This window comes from Grammomys surdaster, unplaced genomic scaffold (assembly GCF_004785775.1).
Source record: "Grammomys surdaster isolate TR1022 unplaced genomic scaffold, NIH_TR_1.0 126198, whole genome shotgun sequence".
In the NCBI taxonomy this organism is placed as follows: Eukaryota; Metazoa; Chordata; class Mammalia; order Rodentia; family Muridae; genus Grammomys; species Grammomys surdaster.
In genome coordinates, this window is record NW_021621003.1 from 6157177 (window position 1) to 6181605 (window position 24429).

At 40.5% G+C, this 24429-nt stretch overlaps 1 protein-coding gene and 1 pseudogene across 3 annotated transcripts in view; one reads left to right on the forward strand and one right to left on the reverse strand.

Annotated features, from left to right (window-relative positions):
• Positions 1–24429, forward strand: part of Fam149b1 (family with sequence similarity 149 member B1) — a 34848-nt gene that overhangs the window by 7084 nt on the left and 3335 nt on the right. The window contains exons 4-12 of one of the 3 annotated variants that reach the window (XM_028758530.1): positions 367–509; positions 2562–2678; positions 3634–3795; positions 7975–8162; positions 19638–19762; positions 20836–20939; positions 21688–21912; positions 22318–22441; positions 22693–22812. In XM_028758530.1, the coding sequence (XP_028614363.1) occupies positions 367–509; positions 2562–2678; positions 3634–3795; positions 7975–8162; positions 19638–19762; positions 20836–20939; positions 21688–21912; positions 22318–22441; positions 22693–22812 (1308 nt within the window). Of the gene's footprint in view, positions 1–366; positions 510–2561; positions 2679–3633; positions 3796–7974; positions 8163–12868; positions 12978–19637; positions 19763–20835; positions 20940–21687; positions 21913–22317; positions 22442–22692; positions 22813–24429 lie in introns of those variants that run through there. The other 2 variants (XM_028758529.1, XM_028758531.1) reach the window with 2 other exon arrangements.
• LOC114613279 lies at positions 1110–1531 on the reverse strand (annotated as a pseudogene).

Genomic DNA, 24429 nt, shown 5'->3' on the forward strand with positions numbered 1-24429 from the left:
AAAATAAATAATTTTTTTTTAATTTTAAAAAGAAGATGACAACTTGTGAGCATGAGTTAGCTTAAAAATAGAAAATTCAATGTTATCCACTGGCGCTCCTTCTGTAATATACTGTACAGATTTTTTTAAAAATTAAAGCTTAATTATAAAGAATTTGCCAAAAAAAAGCACACACCAAAATTAATCAGACACAAAGTCTATACATCTCAGTGACTCTTAAGTGCATAAAAAATATTTGATAGTGAATGCATAAAGTCAAATGTAAAGCGCTACAGCTTCAGAATAGCTCATCTAACCGTATAGAAGTTCACCAAACTTATTAATAGCTTGTCTAAATTTGGGGGGGATGGGTTTGTTTGTTTCTAGGAACTTGACCAAAATGCCACTGAGAAAGTCCAAGCCATGTTCACAGCCATCGACGAGCTCCTGTATGAGCAGAAGCTGAGCATGCACACACAGGGCCTGCAGAGAGAGTGCCAGCAGTGGGCATCCAGCTTTCCTCACCTCAGGTATCATCTCATGGATTCGGAAACCTTTACGAGCCGTAGAGCTTTTCTTTTTTGAGATAGGGTCTCACTATGAAACTTGGCTGGGTAGGAGCTCACTGTATAGACCAGACTGGCCTTGATACTCAGAGATCCTCTTTATCTTCAGAGTGCTGGAATTTAAAGGCTCACCTGGCCTATGCATGTTTTTTGTTTGCTTTTTGGTCTGTTTGTTTTTAATGTACATGATTTTGATGAAATTATCTAAAGCCATGTTGTGTAAAGCCTCAGCAGAAAGAAAACTCAAGTCAGTACAAAGACCTATCCTAACCACATGTCATTCTAATTGAACAATTTTTTTTTTTTTTTTTTTTGAGATAGGGCCTCACTGTATAGACCACACTTGCTTTCAACTCATTTATCTGCCTGTCTCTTCCTCTTTGGTGTATGGGCCACCACATCTAGCTATGAGTAAAACTTTTTAAAATGTGCCTGTGTACATAAGAGAAAAGGTCTTGAGTAACCCAGATTGGCTTTGAACATTTTTTAAAAATATTTTTTCTTTCTTTTTTTTTTTTCAGTTTTTGTGGTTTTATTTAAGCACAAAACATGCATGCAAGCCATCTATTCATTTTCTTCGCTGTGTAGCCTGGCGTTGGGTTTGGTGACTCTGATGGCCAGCTGTGCTGCTCTTTCTATGATGGCTTTTCGGTTCTTAGAAGACACATTGTGAGCAATCTCAGCACAGTAAGATTTGTTGCACATCAGCAGCACTTCCAGCTCCTTGACGTTGTGGACCAGAAACTTCCGGAAGCCGCTAGGCAGCATGTGCTTGGTTTTCTTGTTTCTCCCATAACCAATGTTAGGCATCAAGATCTGGCCCTTTAATCTTCTCCGAACCCTGTTGTCAATGCCTCTGGGTTTCCGCCAGTTTCGCTTAATTTTCACATATCGGTCTGACTGGTGCCTGATGAACTTCTTGGTCCTCTTTTTGACGATCTTGGGCTTCACCAGAGGCCAGAGGGCAGCCATGATGCCGCAAAAGAGATGGCAGCCACACCAAAAATATTTTTTCTTAGGCTGAGTATGGTTTCACATGCCTTTAGTCCCAGCATTCTAGAGGCAGGTGGATCTCTGTAAGTTCAGGGCCAACCTGATCTACATAGTGGGATCCAGGAAAGCCAGAGCTACATAGTGTAACCCTGTCTCAAAACAAACAAACAAAAAAACAACAAACAAACAAACAAAAAGTCCTCCCTATATGTTAGAAGTGTTTGCATAAATTATGTAAATGTACTGCACGTGTACCGGGTGCCTGTGGAGACCAGAAGAGTATGTCTGATTCTCGGAAATTGGAGTTGCAGATGTTGTGAACTGCCATGTAGGTGTTGGAAACTAAACCTAGTCCTCTGCAAGAGCAGAAAGTGCTTTTTTTTTTTTTTTTTTTTTTTTTTTTTAATTTATTTTATTGATGAGTACATTGTAGCTGTCTTCAGACACACCAGAAGAGGGTATCCAATCTCATTACGGATGGTTGTGAGCCACCATGTGGTTGCTGGGATTTGAACTCAGGACCTCTGGAAGAGCAGTCTGTGTTCTTAACCGCTGAGCCATCTCTCCAGCCCCCCAGAAAGTGCTTTTAACCTCCGAGTTATCTCTCCAGCCCCAAGCGCTGAAGTCTGCATTTGAGCTGTTGACCTTGAACTCTGGATCCTCCTCTAGCCTCCACCTCCTGGGATTGCAGACATGAGCCATCATGTCACAAGTAAAGTATATCAGTAGCTGGCTTTTGAGTGTCAGGCCGTTCCAGAGAACCTTTCTTTTGAGAGGTGCGCCTTGTCAAGATAGGCTGGTATTCTACACTGCATTGCATCCCTAACTTTTCTTGGACCATAAGTTCCTGGGCGCTGGCTTTATCTTTTCCATAAATATTCTATCTAAGGAAAGAGTCATTCTTAATCTGTGTCTGAGTTTGTAGGCTTTCTATGGAGAGCCGTCAGATTTGTTGCTAAAATGCTTAGCTTTTACATGCATGCCAAGTAAACGTACCTCACTGTATCTGTTTTTTGTTTGAAGGATTCTGGGTAGGCAGATAATCACTCCGAGTGAAGGCTATGGATTGTACCCCAGATCCCCTTCTGCTATGTCAGCTTCACATGAAGCAACCTTGTCTCAAGAAAGAGAGTCTACCATGTAAGTATTTTATGATGCAAGCATGTCAGTCAGTCCTCTAGCTTGCAGTAATGGCTCCTTTGGGAGATGGTAGCACAGAAGAGCAAAGCCTAGGTTCTGAGATGAGTGTGCCAGCTCTGCTCTTTGGCCACGTTTTGTTCTAGGAGGTATCAGAGAAATGTATCTGGAGTGTTTTAGGTTAACATAGCAGGTTGCCATAAAATAAAGTTTATCAATGGCTACGAGTCTCTACAAAAACCCTATCAATTTGCCACATTGCATTAAAAAAGCTTCTAATAGATTCCCATTGCCTTTAAGATAAAATATAAAATTATAATCTGGCCCTGCTTACAGCCCTGTTTTTACCTGGCACTTTCTTGTCTCTTATTCAGCAATTCTCCCGATGTTAGCTGTCTCTCATATCTTAAATACATTAAAATAGGGTTGGTCCATTTTCAGTTTTGGAAGTGTTCTTGGACTGGGAGGAAGCCACATATAAGCAATTCAGTAATTACTGTATGTCTGACTGACACCTAGTACAGTGGGATACCATTGACATTCTTCAACTTCCTTTCTATTTTTTTTTAATCTAAATGAGAACATAACATGTTTACATGATAACAGAATACACAAAAAAGCAGACTGATATATAAATTGAGATTATGGTTTCAAATAAGGTGTCTTCTACATAAATAGTAGTGTGTAGGTCAAAATGGTAGTCCAGGAAGTTAAAGCACAAACAAGGAAGGAAGGAAGGAAGGAAGGAAGGAAGGAAGGAAGGAAGGAAGGAAGGAAAAAAGAAAGAAAGAAGAAAGAAAGGAAGGAAACATGAAAAGTTGAGTTTGCAGGGATAAAACTACGAATTCTTCTGAAAGTATTGCCAGGACAAAGAGAGTTTATTCCAAAAGTTATGTTACTTGCTGTGTGAGAGCTGTTTTAATATGTCATTAATACTGCTTTTTCTTCCCTCACCAAGATTTGGTATAAGGGGAAAGAAGTTACATTTTTCATCTTCTTACAAAGCATCTCCCACCATCAAAGCCTCTGACTCATCTGCTGTTGGAGGAGAGGAGGCAGACTGTATAATCATTTCTGAAGGAATAATAGAGGAGTACCTAGCTTTTGACCACACGGATATGTGAGTACTGCCTTTTAAGATTTTCACTCTGGTTTATGTAGATAAGCATCTACTTTCTTTGGAACTGAATGATTGATATCACCTATAAGTAGATATATAACAATTTGGAATCTGTTTCCAGTTAGCTCCAACATGCAGAGCTCATGTCCTGGTGCTCCCATACACCAGGGATCCCTCCACACTTTCCTTCTTCACTTACGTTTTGCCTTTTCCTACAAACAAAGATTTTTGAATGACTAATTTTATCTACATAATTTGATTTTATCCTTTTACAAGTTATCACCAGTGGAAACTGAAATGTTAAAGAGTAGTTGAAGAGATGTGAACTTTGTTTATTTAAAACAAACTTTCTTATTTTGTTATTCTTGTTTTGAGACAGGATTTCACTCTGTAGTCTTGGCTGGCCTTGAACTCATAGAAATCAACCCGCCTCTGCCTTCCAAGTGCTAGGACTAAAGGTTTGTGCCACCAAGGCCATCTCGTTCTTACTTTAAAAGGATACATAGTTTATTAGTTAATAATGCTTATTAATATCTACTTATATTCTGACAGTAGTCATAGATCAGATGTTACCTGGAAATGGGACAGGTGAGACCCAGTGTTTAAGTGATCTGTCTGAGGTAAAGTTAAGCCAAAACCTCATTCCTCTGCTAAACTCAGTGCTCTCATCAGGCCTCATGCTACCTTTCTGAAGTGTAAACTATTTATCATTGAAAGCTATTAAAAGCTGTAGAATTACTGGGATGTGTGGCTCAACTGGTAAATTGTCTTCCCAACAAATAAAACTCTTAGTTGAATCCCTAGCACCACATAAACTGGAATAGTGGCGCTTGCCTGTAATCCCAATATTCAGAAGGTAGTGATAGGAGAATCAGAGGTTCCCATCCTTAACTACAGAGAAGATTAAAGACAAGTCTGGGCCATGTGAGACCGTATCTCAAAAATTAAATACACACACACACATACACACACACACACACACACACACACACGCGTGCCTAAGGAGATGGCTCAGTGGGTAAAGTGCTTGTCATACAAGCCTGACAGACTGACTCAGATCCCTAGGACCCACATAAGCTAAATGCAGTAGCACAGATGTCTGTCATTCCAGATTTTTTTTGTACAGGGAATTGAGAGACAGCAACAAGAAAATCTCCAAAAGCTGATGGAGCAATTAGCATGGTATACCCTACTAGTGAACAAGAGAAATCCCATCTCAAACAAGATGGAAGGCAAAGACTGCCACCTAAGGCTGTTCTCTAACCATTACATGTGTACCATGGCATGCACACATCTCTCGCACGCACAAACATATCACACACAAAACTAGTTAATGAGAAATGACCCCTTGTTTAAAAAAAAAATAGTATTTCCAGATTGAATAGTTGTAATAGCATATCTGGAAGTGTCGGCACTGTATTAGGCTGTGTGGTTGCATCTGGTGATTGTGTCATATGATTATCGACATCTCTTCTTCCTGTGCCATGTTCACTTCTATGCTCACTCATGTGCACACAGCCCTACAGCCAGCAAACAGGCAGACTGCTGTACCAAACACCACTGAGCTAGCTCTGCGTGTAAGGGAATTTGGAATAAGTGCTTCCCTGGCCTTTCTCATCTACTTCTGTCTTTTGGTGGTTTTTTTGTTTTTGTTTTTGTTTTTGTTTTTGTTTTTTTCAAATCAGAAAGTCTTCCCCTTTGGCCCTTCCTCTTAAGTTATGAAGAATGAAGTTGATTGACTAACTTAAAATGTGATACAAATGGCTGGTGTGTGCTCCTAGGGCACCTTTCCTTTTTTTCTGATGAGAGTAAACACAAATGAGTCTTCAGGTAATATGGGCAAGACTTTGAAAGGCAGCCTTATTAGAGAAACTACCAAAATATATTCTTGTAAAGTGACACAGTAGGTCGGCCTTTAGAATGTTACTAACTAAAGTTGGCCTTCTAGAGCAGGCCTATAATCACAGTTATTCAGGAAACTGAGTCGAGGAGAGTCACAAGTTCAAACCCAGCTTGGGTTATAAAGTGAGATCAGGCCAGCTTATAAAACTTGGGGAGACACTGCCTCAAAATAAAAAGTTAAAAGGCTGGAGCTATATAACTCAGTGGTAGAGAACTTTCCTAGCATGCAGAAGATTCTGGGCTGAAACTCCAGGACCACAGGGGAAAAAATGTTCCTAACAGAAGACATTGATGTTCACATTACATGAGCATGCCTGCAGGAAATGAGGATATGTGATAGCTTTAGCAAGTAGCTCCATACAAGTAGAGACACCTCCAGGAAAAAGTCACATTCCTAACTTATTTATTCTACAAAATTTAAATTTCACATATAAATTGTGTATATAACAGATTAAATCATGTAGGTTCAATGAATATGGGAGCCTTTGTTTGTTTGTGACAAGAGATCACTATATAGCCCTTCCTGGCATGGAACTTGATATATAGACAGTGTTGGCTTTGAACTCACAAAGATCCACCTGTTTCTGTCTTCCAAGAGCTGGAATTAAAATTGTGTGCCACTATTTTAGAGTTCAAAGTCACTATTAAAACCTAATACAAAATCTTTGAGTAATATAAGAGGTTCTTAAGTGATAATATTTGGTGGCATTTCTGCATAGGAAAAAGAAACACAAAGTCAAAAAAAGTGACAAACGAGGCAAAAATATCTGCACTACATTCATATAGTTAATAAGGATTAAACAGGAAAAGGACATGAACAGAAATGTCTTATGAGCAGAAAAAACATTTAAATTTATGAAATTCAGCCATATTTACATTAGATATAAAATGTCAGACAATAAGGAGATACTGTGATATCCATCAGGTTGAGAGGAAATCAGGTAAATTCTTATCTGTAAATGGCATATTCTTTCACTGTTGGAATATAGACACTCTTGAGAAGATGGTGGACCTGGTCTTTCAAATTGCAAAGCAGATGTCCTTTACATCACTAGTTGTATTTATAAGAATCTATTCCATAGATGTAATGACTCATGAAATGAAGCACTGTATAACAATTATAGTACTGACCATAGTGAGAAAAAAAAATCCTGGCTAATTGGATACACATGGTGTGTCTGCTGGAATGCTCCAGCTGTTCTCTAAGAGACAGGCTAATCTGTTCTGTTAGAACAGTTCCCAGTGCACTGGTAAATAAAATGAGGTGCAGTGTAACACATGATTAGTTCTCTGGAACAGTGTAGAAGAACATTTGCTTCTGCTGATGGGGACCAGGAATCAGAGATGTAAAAGACATTTTTTTTCTTTTTCTTTTTTCTTTTTTTGGTTTTTCGAGACAGGGTTTCTCTCTGTAGCCCTGGCTGTCCTGGAACTCACTCTGTAGACCAGGCTGGCCTCGAACTTGGAAATCCACCTGTCTCTGCCTCCCAAGTGCTGGGATTAAAGGCATGTGCCACCACTGCCTGGCCTAAAAGACATCTTTTTCACTATGAGTCTTTCTATACAATTTGATTTTTTTTTTCACTAAATGATGTTATATGCCTGTATTTCCAAATTTGTTACTTAAGGGCAAATCTGATCACCACAGATTTAAGACCAGCCTGGTCTACATAGTGAGTTCTAGCCAATCAGGGCTACATAGCAACACATTTAAAAATTAAAACAAACAAATACAGCTCAGCACAATCATTCTGATCCTCTTAGATCGCCTACTAATGCCAAGCTAGTTCTTCCTTAGGTCACTGCCCTGCATGAGCCTCTGTCCTGCCGTTCTGGAACCTCTGCTGCCCGAAGGCAGTCTTCACTGTAGAAATCTGGAATGTTTCTCCATTTCTAAGCCACTTCCTACATTTGCTTTGTCTTTCTTTATAGCAGTCTGTGGTAACTAAGCACACTGCCAGCCAGCCCCTCCTCAGCCCAGGCTGCTGGGATTTTCCTTAGAGAAGCAGATGGACTGGCTCATGAGGAACTCCAGAGGAGTTCCTGTCTGTTTCAGTCCCCAATTTTTTAGTAGGGTTCTAGGACAGGGTGGAGATAAAGAAGGAACCCAGCTTTTCTACTGAGAATCCTTTACCTCACAAGGCAGCTTCAGATGCTACAGTAGCTGAGGGGAGGAGGGTGGAGCAGGCACACCAAGAACATTTCTGAGTGTCATGGACAATGGTGGTGCTCAGGGAAGAATAATCATGAAATCTTTCCCTCTTGCTTCTATTCCAGGGAAGAGGGATTTCATGGAAACAAATCAGAAGCAGCTACAGAGAAACAGAAATTAGGGTACCCTCCCATTGCACCATTTTACTGCATGAAAGAGGATGTTCTTGCTTATGTGTTTGACAACGTGTGGAGCAAGGTTGTGGGCTGTATGGAGCAGTTGACACGTAGTCACTGGGAGGGATTTGCTTCTGGTAAGGATCCCCATGAAACCAATGTAAAAAATAACTATTTGTGATTTATGAATCCTAGTCAGTCTTTTTCTGTATGTGTGGTGCTGGTCAAACCCAGGACCCTGTGTGTGCTAGGCAAACACTACCATCAAGTTATATCACAACTCTTTTCTTTTACTTTTTAATTTTGACACAAGGCTTCACTGAGTTAGGCAGGCAGGCATTGAACTTGTGATCCCCCTGCTTCAGCCTCTTGAGTAGCTGGTATTTACAGGCCTGTGTTATCAGGTCTGGCTCTAAGAAGTCAAGGTTATATGCTTTATTATAATAGTACCTAAGTATGAGAGATAGCAAAAACCATTATTTTTTCCTGTACACACACACCCCACAACACTTCTGACACTTAACTGTATAGGGGTATTCCCACACTTAATAGATTCTCACACACCATCTGAGTATCCTATGGTTCAGTTCTCATACTGCCTGGAAGATAGCTTTAGATTCAAAGGATTATCTCTCCCCCCTCATACCTCATTTGACAGTTTCAAGCCTCAGCCTATGATCTGTGCTTCTAGTCAGAAATTAGAATTCATGGGATACCCTTCTTTAGGTTTTATTAATTTGCTAGAGTGTTGTACAGAACTCAGAAACTTAGGCTTGCTGGCTTGTAAAGAATACCACAAAGAATATGGGTGAAATAAAAGGTACAAAAGACAGTGTAGGGAGACAGAAGAATGTATCCATACCACTCTCCAGGCACCTTCAAGTGTTGAGTAGTCTGGAAGCTCCCACTGTCAGTTAATTCTCCCTTGCCCCTATCCTGAAACTCTTCAGACTCTCCCAACTACCATCTACATTTTCAGAACATAGAAAGATACTATTGCTTTGAAGACTCTAAGGGTTTCAGGAGCTGTGTGCCAGAAACTAGGTAGAGACCAAATAAGGGTGTTTTTTTTTTTATTTTTGTTTTTATATTCTATCAAATAAGTCTGATTAATGTTCGTGTTTCTCACAGAAACTAGCAAAGAACTTAGTAAATATTTGAGACTGGGTGGAGGAGTAATGAGGCCTCATCTATGGTCATCAAAGTTTGTACTTTTTCCTCCAACATATCTGTGAGGAAACCATGTAAATGGTGCATGCTTCTCAGATTGTTTCAGTGAAGAATAATTAACACAAGATACTTCACATACATGAAGTGTAAAGTTTGGTAAGTTCTATTCTATGTACTATATACCTATGAAGCCCTCACCACAGTCAGTACAGTGACCATCCATTACTCCCAGAAGTTCATGTCCTAAGTCGGGCGGTGGTGGCTCACGCCTTTAATCCCAGCACTTGGGAGGCAGAGGCAGGCGGATTTCTGAGTTCGAGGCCAGCCTGGTCTACAGAGTGAGTTCCAGGACAGCCAGGGCTACACAGAGAAACCCTGTCTCGAAAAACCAAAAAAAAAAAAAAAAAACAACAACAACAAAAAAAAGAAGTTCATGTCCTTTTTAAGCCCCTGCTTCTGCTATGTTGTATCTGTTTCCAAAAGTTGCTTCTGCTGAGAGAAGCCAGACAGAATATATGGTGGTTTGGATGAATATGACCCCCATAGGCTCAGAGGGAATGGCATTATTTGAAAGGATTAGGACTTGTAGCCTTTCGGAGTACATGTGGCATTGTTAGAGAAAATGTGTCACTGGGAGTGGGCTTTGGGGTTTCAAATGCTTAAAGTCAGGCCCAGTGCAACATTTTCTTCCTGCTGCCTGCCAATCTAGATTTGGAACTCTCAGCTACTTCTCCACACTGTGTTTGCCTGCACACTGCCATGTTTCCACCATGATGATAATAAACCTATATTTTCCTCTATTAGAGTTGCTGTGGTCATGGTGTTTCTTCACAGCAATAAAACCCTAACTAAGACAGAGTACATATCATCTAACTCCATTTACACAGACATCTACAAAAGCTAAAGAATTTGCAATGACAGAAAGTAGATGACTCCTCTGTCAGGTTCTTCCACCTCAGCATAATGATTTGAGATTTAGCTACCTGGCTTTATGCATCTGTAAATCCTTTTATTGCTGGGTGTTATTTCATGAAGCCAGATTTTATCAATTTACCTATTGATGGACATTTGAACTGCTTTCCACTTTAGCTGGTACAGACACTAATGTACAAGAATTTAGGGGTACATATTTCTGTTTCTTTAGGCAAGTTACTAGTACTAGAATGACTGGGTTATATGGTTAGATATATGTTTTGTTACAAATTATGTTTCTCTTTACCACTCAAATTATTCTAGACCTCACAGTTTTAAATAACACATACTATTATCTCACACATTTGTGGATTAGAAAGCCTAGAACAACTTAATGAGTCCTTTGCTTAGGGTCTCACAAGACTGAGGTCAAAGTATTGGCCAATGCTACATTTTCATGTGGAAGCTAAGCTAGGAAAAGGTCCACTTCTATTCCTGTGTACACAAGGATTTGATTTTATACAAATCCTTGTGACTGATTTCATGGCAACTTTATTTTGCAAAGTCAGCCAGTCAAAAACAGAATTAAGCAATTCATTTATTTATAACATCAGTTTCGGGAGGATCTCACGCCTTCTTCTGGACGCCACAGGCACTGCATGTACATTGTACATGACACAAAATAAAAATGAATAATAGCTTTATGTCTCTAATTATCCTCCTCTTCCTTTTATACTGCCAGTTTTCTAGTCTACTAAAATATTTAGAAATAAAATTAACCCTCAAAATGGAAGAGTTGTGTATTGAAACCAGAAAAAAAAAAAAAACCCAATTGAAATTACAGAAGACCAAAACCTAAAGAAGCATGGGAAAGATAGCCCATATCCGTGGGTTGGAAGACATCATACTGTTAAGGTGACAGTACTTCCAAGTAGATCTGTAGGTCTCGTGTGGTCCCTATCAAAACACCAACTGCCTGAGCTGGGAGTATGGTCATACAGAGTGTGATAGAGTGCTTGACTCTCATATGCAAAACCCACCAACACAAAAACAAATTCAGCTGCTTTTTTTTTTTCCTTTGAGAAATGGGTGAGCAGATCCTGACTGTCTTCTGGAACTACAAGGGACCCGCCACAGCTAAAACAATATTGAAAAGATCAAAGTTAGAGAACTAACTTTTTTATTTTAAAATACTTAAAATACATCTTTGATTAAGACTAACAGAAGACAAATGTATCAGTGTAGTAAAAACAAATATACCCGAACATCTACTTCCAACAATTTTATTAACAGGGCTGCTGAGATTAGTCAGTGCAGGTGACATCTTTTCAATAAATGCAGCTGGAGCAAGTAGATTCCACACAGAAAAAATTCAGGTTGGACTCTAACATCCCACTATTTACAAAAGTGGATAAACAGGCTGTTGAGATGACTCAGTGGCTAAGGAGGCTTGCCTGTCAGGCCTGACAACCTGAGTTCAGTGTTTGGAACCTATATAAAAGAAGGAGAGAAACAAATCTAACACATTGTCCTTTGACTTCCACACATGTGCCGTGGCACATGTATGTCCATACACATACCAATAAGTAAATGAATAAATGTAAACGTTTAAAATAGTAAAAGTACTCTTAAAATTGATCAAAAACTAAATTTGAGTGACAACTATGAAACTTTCAGAGAAAGCTTATATCAAATTTTGGATTCGACAGTGAGCTCTTAGATGAGACAGCAAGCGTAATGGAAAAAATAAGTTGAACTTCATCAACATTGAAAACTTGTATATCAAAAGACATTCTCAAGATTGTGAAAGACAAGCCACACATGATATATGATTATAATATATACATATAAAAATATATATAATATATATGTATATATAGGTGTATATGTATACATACGCACATGTATATGTATTATATACATATATGTAAATATTATCATATATCTGATAAGGAACTGGTATCCAGAGGAGATCAAGAACTGCAACTTAATTTTAAAAAGGACACACAACTCAGTTACTCAATTTTTAAAACTGGGCAAATGCTTTCAACAGATATTTCCCCAAAGATCTATAAATGGTCAAAAATCACAATGAAAAGATGGTGTAGACCAATTAATCATTAGGGGATGCAGATAAAACCGCAGTGAAATGCCTCTTTGTGCCCACTGGGGTGTGTGTGTGTGTGTGTGTGTGTGTGTGTGTGTGTGTGTGTGAGAGAGCGAGAGAGAGAGAGAGAGAGAACTTCTACTAAAATGTAGTGAATCTTACTTTTGAGGATAAACAAATGGGGAAAGATTTGCAAAAACTGGAGCCCTCTTGAATTGCTGGTACAAAAATTAAAGATGTACAGCTATTGTGGAAAGTTCCTAAAATGTTAAATTACCATATAACCTAGAAATTCCTCTACAAAGTATATTGTATATATACTTGTATTGTAAAGTATATATCCAAGGGAACTGAAAACACTGTTTACACAAGAACCTCCACATGCATGTTCATAGAGGCATTGTCCGAAGAAGACCTAAAGTGGAAACTCAAGTGTCCATCAGTTACTAGATAAACAAAATGTTGACATATATGTATGTTGTAGACTAAATTGTGTACCCTCTAAAATTCCTCTGTTGAAGCTCTACCCCCCAGTGTGCTTTTAGGGTATCTAGTGAGGTACTTGAGGTTAAGTGAGGCCATGGGATAGCAGCACCCTAAACCAATAGGCTGGTGAGACACCAGAGATCTCTTTCTCTTTCCACACATGCACAGAGAAGAGGCCGAATGAGAACACAGCAAGCAGGTGGCCATCTACAAGCCAGAGAGAGAAGCCTTAAGAGAGCCCAGCCCTGATGGCATCTTGATCTTGGACCCCAGAACTGTGAGAAAATAAGTGTCTATTGTGTATGCCACACAGCCTGTAATTTTGTTAAAGCAGTCCTGACAGACTAATACACCATACAGTAGAACATTATTCATCCATAAAAAGGAGTTAAGTACCCAACTACTATTACAGCATGAGTGAGCCTTGAAAATGTACTAAATGAAGGGAGACAGACACAGGAAGACACATATATTATTAATGTATTGCTTAGTTCATATAAAACATTCAGAGCAGACAAAAGCACAGACACGAGTTGAGGGGATGGAAGAAGAAGGGGCTTGGAGTGATGGGAGTTTTCTAAATGGCACTGTAGTGATGGCTGCACAGCACTGAGTGCTGGGAAAACTGCCATAGATTTTAAAGTTACTTGTAAGTCTTACTTCATTACAAAACACTTGTTTTAAAACATAGATACACACACACACACACACACACACACACACACACACAAAACTTCTAGCCTGGGGCTGGAGAGGAGGCTCAGTGGTTATATGCTGCTGCTCTTGGAAAGAGTTCAGATTTTAGCACCCACATGGTAGGTGGTTCACAGTCATCAGTAACTCCAGTTCCAGAGGATCTTATGCCCTCTCCTGGCCTCCCTGTGTACTGCATGCATGTGGTGCACATATATGCATGTAGACAAACACTCAAACATATAAAATAAAAAATTAATAAAATATTTAAAAGACTAGTCTGAAAAAATGTTCTTTAACATTATTTGTGCACAGATCTGCCAGTTACTCTTTTTGTACTTAAATGTTCTCTAGTCTACCAACAGTCTACCACCGAATACTTTAAAGACACTGTCTGTGGCCTTCTGCTTTGCATTACTTCTAACAAGAAGCCTGATCTCCCAAGACTTGGGATCGAGGGCACACATCACCACACCCAGCCTCTGGCCACTTGTAATAGTTTTTTTCCTTATTGCTGGTGTCAGGCAGTTTGATGATGTACTTTGACATAGTTTTCTTCCTGAGTGGCTGGATTTCCTGCTTCTGTAGATCTAGTAAGCTTTCATTGAAGTTTTTAGCCATTATTTCTTCACATTTTTCCTTTTTCTAATCATCTGTCATGACTTGGGTCACTCAGAAGTGGATTTGTCTGATCATAGAACCCTCAGATAACTTAGGCTTTAAAAACCTTTTTCTTAGGCCATCCTCTCTGAGAAGCTCATGCCACCCTGGGTGTGTATACAACTGTGCTTGTATACAACTGTGTCTGTCTGCCTATAATAGCCTCTGTCTCTCTCCTCTCCCCCTTAATGTCCATACTCAAATCTATATTAATAAATTTATTATTTTTAATAAACCCCAACCTTGCTTTAAATTTCTTTTTCCCCTCTGTTTTCTTTGTGACACTGCATACTGTGCCTTCTCATTTCATCAGTCTCGTCTGTGCTTTAAGTATGCTACTAAGTTTATTCACTGGACTTGTATTTCACCAGTGTGAGCTCAAAGTTGATCTGTATGATCTTTATGCTTCCGTGCCTCCATCTCATGATTTGAAACAGTAGAATAATGCTGGGTGTTCTATCACATGCTTGTAACGTCAATATGCAAAGCCTGAAGTAGAAGGATGCTGAGTTCAAGACCAACCTGGGCTCCGTAGTGAGACCCTGACAAAAGGTGGGATGTAGAGAAACCTGAAGTCTGTTACTACCTGTGGTCTTGCTTCTGGCACCCTCTTCACTATGAGTTGTATTTTCCTGTCGCTTATCTTTTGAGTTTTTGATCTTGGAAACCATCTTAGGCAGCTGTAGGTCACGTCTCATTTGTTTATATCTTCAGGATGTGTTGTATTATTACCCACTGTCCACTGTATGAAAGCCAATGTCTTACGGCTTTATTGTATTATTATCCACTGTCCACTGTATGAAAGCCAATGTCTTACGGCTTTATTGGCTATTTTAAGCAAGTGAGTAAGTAAATCCTGTCACTGTTACATCTTGTCTAGAAGCAAAAGTCTAGCAAATAGGTTTTTTTTTTTTTTTTTGAGACAACGAAGATTGGACTCAAATTTACTAGATAGCTGGGTACAAGTACTCTTTATTGCTGAGCCATCTCTCCAGTCTCAAATTGAATACTTTTGAGGTGGGAGTGTAGCTCAGTGATAGAGCACTTTCCTAGCATGTGCAAGATTCTGAGTTCAATAACAAATACTGCATACAAATAAAATAATTTTAAAGTAAATATTCCTGAATGAACAGCATCCAAATCAAGAATAGAAGAATGCTACCAGCACTCCAGAAGCTCCTCTTGACTTCCAATACCACAGATTAATTTTGTTTTAAATTTATGTTAAGAATAGCCAGGTATGATGGTGTGTGCATATGATCCCAGCTTAGAGGCAAAGGAGGGGAATCAGGAGTTTAAGGCCAGCTTAACTACATAGAACCCAACACTTCCCAAAACTAGGAGTGGTGACACACCTCTTTAATCCCACCACTTGGGAGGCAGAAGATCAAGGCCAGGCTGGTCTACAGAGTGAGTTCCAGGATAGCCAGAGCTACATAGAGAAACCCTGTTCCAAAAACAAAACAAAACAAACAAAAACCAAAAAGAAACCATTCCCCTAAACCAGGTATAGAGGTACCCACCTTTACTTCTCAGTAGTTGAGAGGCAGAGACAGGAGGATCTCTGAATTTAAGGCAAGCTAAGGATACAAAGAGAGACTCTATCTCAAGAGAGAGAGAGAGACAGAGAGAGAGAGAGAGAGAGACAGAGAGAGAGAGAGAGAGAGAGAGAGAGAGAGAGAGAGAGAGAGAGGAAGAGAGAGAGAGAGAGAGAGAGAGAGAGAGGAAGAGAGGGAAGAAGAAAGCAAAGACAAAAGAAACCTTCCCTCAGTTATTTGGGTAGTTTATGGTTTTTTGCATATAATGTGCATAGAATTGGTAGGTCGTGTGATAAACTATACCAGTACCAGTGGCATCTCCCCCCCAAATTTTTCTAATGTGACTTTATCTATGCACACTCTCTCAGCTATTGTGAATTCCAGTTGTCCAACCTTTGCTGTGTTTGATGTTGTCTATGTGTGTTCCCTTCTGAGACCCAAGAGAACAGGACTAATGCTCTTCATTAAAATTACCTAGTCAGGGCCAGTGAGAGGGCTCAGCAGTAGAGGTGTGTGTGTGCAAGCCTGATGACCTATGTCCAATCTCATGAGGGGGCAAGAGAGAGCTGATTCCTTAGCGTTGCTCTCTGACCTTTGCACATGTCCACACATGCCTTGGCACATGATACCTACCAGCATATGCTCATGCTCGCTTTCCCACCCCCTCATAGACAAACCCTCATAGACAAACAAATGGAAAATAAACCAACTGCTTAACTTGTAGTGGCACACACCTAGATCTTAGCACTTTAGTGGAGGAAGGAGGATGAGGCATTGAAAATCAGGCCAGGCTATATAAAACCCTGTTTCTAAGATCTAAATTCTAAGTCTAATTGACTGAAAGGCCCTGAAAGAAAGTGAACTTTTGTCATACAGAGCCAGACAAAAACTCCTTTCAAGGACAGTTATCTATTTTCATTGCCACTCTGTTCTGCTCTGCCCTCCAGAGTAAAGGAAACTGGGAACAGCCTGTAAATAACACTCCTGTACTTGGTGCAAAGATAACACTTGCATTCAGGTCTTCCATATAGACCAAGTGGTTCTTTGCATGAGAGCATACTGTTTGGCACTGGAACAAACCAGTAGAGCAACATCTCCTGTATATAAGGAAGAAAGCTGATCTAGTTTGCTTTTGTTGCTGTGATAAACACCATGACCAAAGACAACTTGGGGAAGAAAGGGTGGAATTTGTCCTGATCTTAGTCAATCACCAAGGAAAACAAGGTAGGAACTGAAGCAAAGGCCATGGAGGAATGCTGCCGTCTGGCTTGTTCTCCATAGCTTGTTCAACCTTTCTTTCCCTTTTTTTTTTTTTTAAGATTATTTTTATCTTATTTTTATGTTGACATGTATTTGCCTACATGCGTGTCTGAGCACCATTTGCATGCAGTACCTGTAGAGGCCAGGAGGATGGTGTCAGACCTCCTGAGACTGGAGTACAGACAATTGTGAGCCATCTAGCAGTCTTAACCTACTTTCTTATACACCCCAGAATATCACTTGTCCAGGGGTGGTACCACCCACCATGGGCTGGGCCCACCCACATCAATCAGTAATTAAAAAAAAAAAAATGCTGCAGAGACATATCTATAGACCAGTCATATGGAAGCAGTTCCTCAATTGAGTTCCCTCTCTTCAGGTGACTCTAAATTGTGTTGACAAAAAACTAACCTGCAGTTTAGTCACATGACAACCTGTTATGCTTTATGTTTTTCTGTAAGCCAAAAATATATAAAGCTGAGTAATGTAACCAGTATTTTTTATATGCATTGGTTTTTTGTTTTTTTTGTTTTTGTTTTTTTTGGTTTTTGTTTTTTTTTTTTTTTGCCTGCATGTATGTCTGTGTGAGGGAGTCAGATACCCTGGAATTGGAGTTAAAGACAGGTGTGAGCTGCCATGTGGGTGCTAGGAATTGAATCCGGTCCTCTGAAGAGCAGCCGGAGCTCTTAACAACTGAGCCATCTTTCCAGCCCATAAGCAGTATTCTTAATCTCTCACAAATGCAGATGTATAAATAGGGCCCCTGTTCCTCACAGGAGCTTCAGCATTTGCCTGCATATAGAATTTAATACTCTGCCGACCTCACCCAGTGCACTTTGGGCCACCCTGAAGATACACAGAACTAACTAGAGCCCTCAGAGGCCTCATAGCTTGTGTTTGTTATCATTCTCAATCAAGATGCTAAATTAGGAAGAAAATACTTCGCTTTAAATTATTACCAAGATTTGAATCCTAATTTGCTAATGGGGAAACAAGCGTCACTGCTACTAATTGATTATGAAAAGATATACCATCTCTGAACGAAATGATGATAATGGAAATGATTTAGAGGCAATGAAGACTACAAGAGTTCATATTGGTTTCACTCAGAAACATGATTTGTCCTCAAGTTTGTTTTTGATTGTGCTTAATGTTGAAAAGTGCAAAAATCCCAGTTTATGGTGGTAAGGCTCTTGAGAGTAAAGGAGCTTGCTGTCAAGCCTGACAACCTGAGTTTGATTCCCCAGAACCCACTTGGTGAAAGGAGCAAGCTGTCAAGTTGTCCTCTGATGGGACGTCCATAGGAGCACCATGGCACATGTATACATACACATACACATACAAACAAATAAATGTAAGCCAAATCAATTCTTGATTTGGTTTTTCAAGACAGGGTTTCTTTCTGTGTAGCCCTGGCTTTCCTGGAATTCACTCTGTAGACCAGGCTGGCCTTGAACTCACAGAGATCTGCCTGCCTCTGCCTCCCAAGTGCTGGGACGTGTACCACCACCACCCCAGCTGAACTACAAAAATCTTGAATATCAGTTTGTTTTAGAAATAGTACAATGTAATTTGGCAGCTACAGCATTAATGCTGTGAACATCCTTGCATATTTCTTATCATACACACGTAGAGGGGTGGCCGCTGTTCAGTAGACAACAGTTATGCAAAGTGATGGTGAGTCTGTAGTCTCACTACTCGGACATAGGTTCCTGTGCTCAATCTTGTCAGTCTTGTTCTTCAAGCTTTAATGTTTTTGTTTGTATAGAAGAGGATATTTTTGTGCATTTTCTTAAAACTAAAGTATAATTTGCATACAGGAAAAACCCTTTTAACATTTACTTAAGATTTTCCCTTTTTAAAATTTATTTTTATTTGTGTGTGTGCGTGTGTGTGTGTGTCTGCACGAAGTTGTGCATGCACATGTGTATGCTGGTGCTGCGGAGCTCCAGGAGATTATTGGCTCCCCTAGAACTGTGGTTTCAGGTGGTTGTGAGCTGCCTAATGTGGGTGCTGGGAGCCAAACTCTGGGTCCTCTGGGAGAGCAGCAGGCATTCCTAACCATGGAGCTGTCTCTGCAGCCCCAGATTTCGCTCCTAGTTTTCTGTTTCTGCTCACATTTTAGTTTAGAGGATTTTGTAGATTTATTATGTTCTTTTAAAAAATTGATTTTTATAGTTTGCACTTACTCATATTTTCAGGGTGTTTTTTTTTTGTTTTTGTTTTTTTTGTTTTTGTTTTGTTTTTTTTTTGGTGTGTTTGTTTCTTTGTTTGTGAGAAAGTCTTTGGTGTACATTTGATGTCTGTTCATTCCAATTTTGGAAGTCTTTCCAAAGCCGATAGTGCTCCTTTTTTAGGGGACTTGGTCTTCTTGTAGAAAACATGATTTTTAACGCTTTCTAGTTTCATTGGCATTGTCTATGGGACCTGAGGTCAGGATTAATGATCTGAAGGTTCTAAAGTTATACTGCTGAATACAGCATTTTAAGTGTCCCATTGTATTGCCTCTTATGGCCACCACATTGGGCAGCACCGATGTAAAATATTCCAAAGGTTGTCATAGATCTCTGTTTATCCTTCTGCTTGGTACCACTAGCCATCGTCAGCCTGGAAACCACTTTAAACTACACCTGAGCTTGAGGGTTTATAACTTACACAGGTGTATGCAATTGATCTGTAGATGTAAATGAAGCCTTTCTTGAGACTACTAGCTGTCAGGGAGATTTTCTGTCAGTACTTTCCATCAGAAGATACCTATAGATAATAGATACTGTTCCTTTGCTCAGATGATGAGAGTAACGTTGAAATTACCAGACTGGATTCGGGAAGTCCCTATGTGCTGAACGAACAGCATCCTTTGGTCTTACCTCGAGTGCCGCAGTCTAAGGTGCTGTCAATCACCTCAAATCCGGTAAGCCCCAGAGCGGATTGTGAGAACTCAGCACTGTTCTTGCCAGAGGAAGCTTGCTTGGGTGTTTGCCTTGGTTGCATTATTTCTAGCTTGAAATTTTATAACAACATACTTATTTTGAGAGATGGTTTCATTATGTAGCCCAGCCCAGCCTTGAATTCACAATCCCTCCTGTCTCAGCTTCTCAAGTGCTGGAATTAGAAGTGGTTACAGCTAGTTCTTGAGAGAAAGAGGAAGGAAAATATTTTAAGACAAAAGCAATAGTTAAAGGCCATATTAGAACAACTATGATTATAAAGCCTTAGGAATTTAGGTTATTAAATAGGATGTGGGGAGACATGCACCTTGTACTTCTGGCTACTCAGACGGCTGGCACAGGAAGATTACTTGAGCCCATCATTTCAAGGCCCGCCTGTGCAACACAGAGATACTATCATGAAAATTTAAAAATATAAAAGCTCAACCAGCCGGGTGGTGGTGCCGCACGCCTTTAATCCCAGCACTTGGGAGGCAGAGGCAGGTGGATTTCTGAGTTCGAGGCCAGCCTGGTCTACAGAGTGAGTTCCAGGACAGCCAGGGCTACACAGAGAAACCCTGTCTCGAAAAACCAAAACCAAAACCAAAAAAAAAAAAGCCCAACCAACCAAAAAAAGAAAGAAAGAATAGAAAAGGACAGTGAATGGAACCAGCACTCCAGGCTGGTTAGAGAAAAGTCTGCAGGGTTTAGGACCATGCACTGATAAAGATGATCATGACTTTGCACTTATTTTCTCTGTTGTGACTTTACTATTTAGGTTTTCTTTTCTCTTGTAAGCAATAATAATGTTCTCTCTCCCCTATGAGAGTGGCTATTAAGTGCTTTCATCTGTATTGATGAGCTATCACTTAGAAATACAGAACAACAACAAAAAGAACACTGTTCTCTTGACAGGTGGTCTTTGAGGGCTACTGGCCAACTATTAAGGCACAAGGTCGGGGGAATGGATAAATAACCTAACTGGAAACACTAACTTTGCAAATTTAGCAAATCGAGCAGGTGTCTTCACCAACCAATGTCTGCTTTTGACATATAGATGAGTTTCTGTCAAGCAAGTGGTCATCAGCCAAACGTGAATGGCCTCTTGATTCATGGGATGCCTCTGCAGCCAAGGAATCTCTCCCTGATGGATAAGCTCCTGTAAGAAGCTCGAATTGGAATACACTGTAGAGCTTAAGTAGAATGCTGAGGAAAAGGAAAGCAACATCACTCACCTCTGCACCACTGAGTGCCAGACACATCCAGGGAGGAAAACATTTAAGGGGCAAGTGGTTCCAATAGGCAACACTTTAGAGGCTTCTTTTATTTATGTGTATAAATGCTTGCTTCCACTATGTATATGTAGCGCATGTATGCAGTGTCCACAGAGCTCAGAGGAGGGTTTTGGATCCCCTGCAACTTAACTCTCTATATTTCAGTATCAAAATGAGAGCCACACTGATTGATGCCTCAGTCTCTAACTCTGAGGACATTTTGTCACTCAAAAAGTGCCTCAAATCTTGTAGGACCCTGAGTGGGAAGCACTGAGTGCCTGTCAGCCTTGGTTTTCCTGTAACTGAACAAGTGACTGTATGGCCAGTGGATCATGGGCACTTCCCAAATCTCCTTTCTAGGAAGTTGGTTGAAGTAGGGCACTGTCAGGTACACTCCTATAATCCATGCACTTGACAGGCCAAGCAGAAGGATCTCAAATTTCAGCCTGGCCTAGGCTGTTGAACACCACCCCCCTCCCCCTAAGAACAGCCTCTCATGTCTGAATCTTAGATAACCTTCTGGAAGCCAGTTTGCCCTTTTCTTCCCCGAATGTCTCAGGTTGAGGCTTTTTACCCTGAGCCCTGTCTTCTTGTATGTGGTGATTTTCATTGTGGGTTTCTGATTTGGCCACTAGAGATCTTGATGACAAGCTACTTATGAGGCCTGGGTCCAGTTCCGTCCTTTCAAACCGAAATTGGCCAAACCGAGCCATGGAGCTTAGTACGTCATCTTTGTCGTATACAACGCAGTCTGCCAGGAGGCGCAATCCCCCACCACGTACTCTTCATCCGATCAGCACAAGCCACTCACGCGCTGGAACACCATGGCCTGCAGAAGAAATCCTCAGAGGACCCCGGGTGTAGGTTTCAAACGCAGACTCTCTGAAACTGGTAAAGCTAATAACAATAATTGTGAGAATCGTCATAGATCAGGCTTCAGTAGAAGACGGAGGCTATGCCCAAAAGTTAATGACTACATAGTCACACAGTGCATTGTCTGCAGGTTTAATCCAACTCAAAGTTTTATTTAAGTTTTAGTGAAATACAAAACTGGATGAGTTCATTCTGTTTATTCAGCTGAAGAGTTACATTTGTGAAATTTAAGGGAGGAAAAAAACCCTCTATGTTGCCCCTATTCTGAAAATCTAGGTGGCTTCAAGCCTCCTGAGCACACTGAGTTGAGGGCTTGGTTTACCAAGTTTCTCATCACTTTGTGTTGTTACAACTTTGCTTTCGCATATTGGTCTTGCTGCTGGGATCTTCAGTGCAGTGACAGCAGACACACTCTCTTCTCCCTCTCCAATGACCTTGGGTCGGAACAATCTGCTGCCACCTATTGGAACAGCTGAAGTAGAACACCTGAGCGCCATGGGGCCACAACGGCCAACGGTAAGCCTTTCACCCCGCCTTCCCAGGCTTCCTCTGAGCTCTCACCAGCAGTAGTAGTTCTGTAGGACTTAACCTTGAATTACACTGTCCTCTGCCAAAAACAAACCGGATTCTAGCCCGTGGCAGTGGAGTTGGAGCTGCTTAGGAATAGGTACCAGAGCAGCTGATGTTGGGACAAGGTTAATAATACGGAACAGGTGTAACTCCCAGGGCACAGTTAGCTGTTTCTGTGGCTTTCGTCTCCTCTACAGAAATCCCACGGTGACTCCAGCAGAGCCCGAAGTGCAGTGGTGGACGAGCCTAACCAGCAGCCCCAAGAAAGGCTCCTTTTGCCTGTCTTCTCTAGACCCAACACAACTCAGTCATTTTTGGTAAAGTGCTTCCTATTTATCTGTTTTAGAGGAGTTAACAGTGTCTCAGCCCATGCTGGTCTTGAACTCCTAATCCTTCTGCCTCAAGCTCCTTTGTCTTTGATAGTTAGGGAAAGAAGTGGGGCAAGGGGAGGGGAATATGTTTGGCAAACTTAAGACTTATCTAGAGGCTTGATTAACTCTAAGAAAAATAGTTGGATGTTCTAATGATAAAATACCATTCTAGATATGTCTTCCTAAAATCCTAAGTGGTGCCCTGCCTCATTCTGTTGGTGATAAAATGCCCTACTCATAAAATAAAAATCTCAGCAACATACTCTGAACATAAGCACACACAAGCTCCACTGCATACCGGCTCAGCCTGACTGCTTTTATGCAATTTACACCATAAAGTGGGGTCAGGTGGAGGACTAGGAGTGAGCTGAGTTGACCCTCTTCATGATGGGTGTGTTAAATGCTGACAGTTGCCTCCTCAATTATTGTGCACTTACTAGCCCTTTTACTTTTAAGGAAGTACTTGAAAAAATCCTGAGGACCAGGGCCATGTGACCTTGCACACCTGTAGGTCAGTACATGGTTCCTACCTCATCTGCTTTGTGGCAAGAGGGCTTGGCAAACAGGGAAATGACTGAGCGTACACTGAGTGCTTAACTAGGGATTCTATGAGCTGTAGCAGTTTTCAGAATGGCAGCATTTATAGCTCATGTACCCAACTTGACCCCTGAACTATCTACTAACAGTGGTAGGAGATTGTATTTGTATGTTTCATAGGGCTCCCATAACAAATGACCACAACGTGAGCAGCTGAAACAACAGAAATGTATCACTCTTACAGTTACAGAAACTGGAAGCTCTCTGCAAGCTTTAGAGAAGAACCTTTCTTACCTCTCTAAAGCTTTTGTGGTTGCCTGCAATGCTTGGGCAGGATGGGTGTGTAGCCTAGCCTAATAGATAAGCCCCAGATCCCAGTGAGAAACCCTGTTGCCAAAACAAGGTGGGCAGCTCCTGAGAACCACACTAAAGGTGGGACCCTGCCATGTGCACACATGTGTGTACACACTTACATTGCTCATAGACACAAAGAAAAATTAATTTAAAAAAAACAGTTGAGGTTAGAAAGCTAGTTAAGTGGTTAAAGCAGTTGGGTTTAGAGAGCTAGCTCAGTGGTTAAAACATTGTCTTTTCGATTCTCAGCACCGACATGGCAGCTCACAAGTGTCTGTTTAACTTCCTGGTGATACATGCAGTCAAAATGCCTATTTCAATAAAATAAAAATTAAAAGATAACAGCCATTGAATTTATAGTCCACTCTAAAATATGACTTCACCTTAACTTGATTACTTATGCAAATAAATGGTTTTCTAAATCCCATTCACAAGTTCCAGGATGATGTGAGTTTTGAAGGGCATTCACTATTTAACTCAGAATTTCATGAGACTTGAGTTAAGAGGAAAGTCACAGAAAAGGCCAAAAGAGAAATGAAGTTCTGGTTCATAGGTTCACTGTGAATCCTGGAAGCCTAAGAACGTCTGAATCAGTCTCATAATTGATCAGAACGTTTGTTAAGCAATGTTTATGTTCTGTATGTTCTTTCCTTTCAGTTTTAGTTGCCTTAG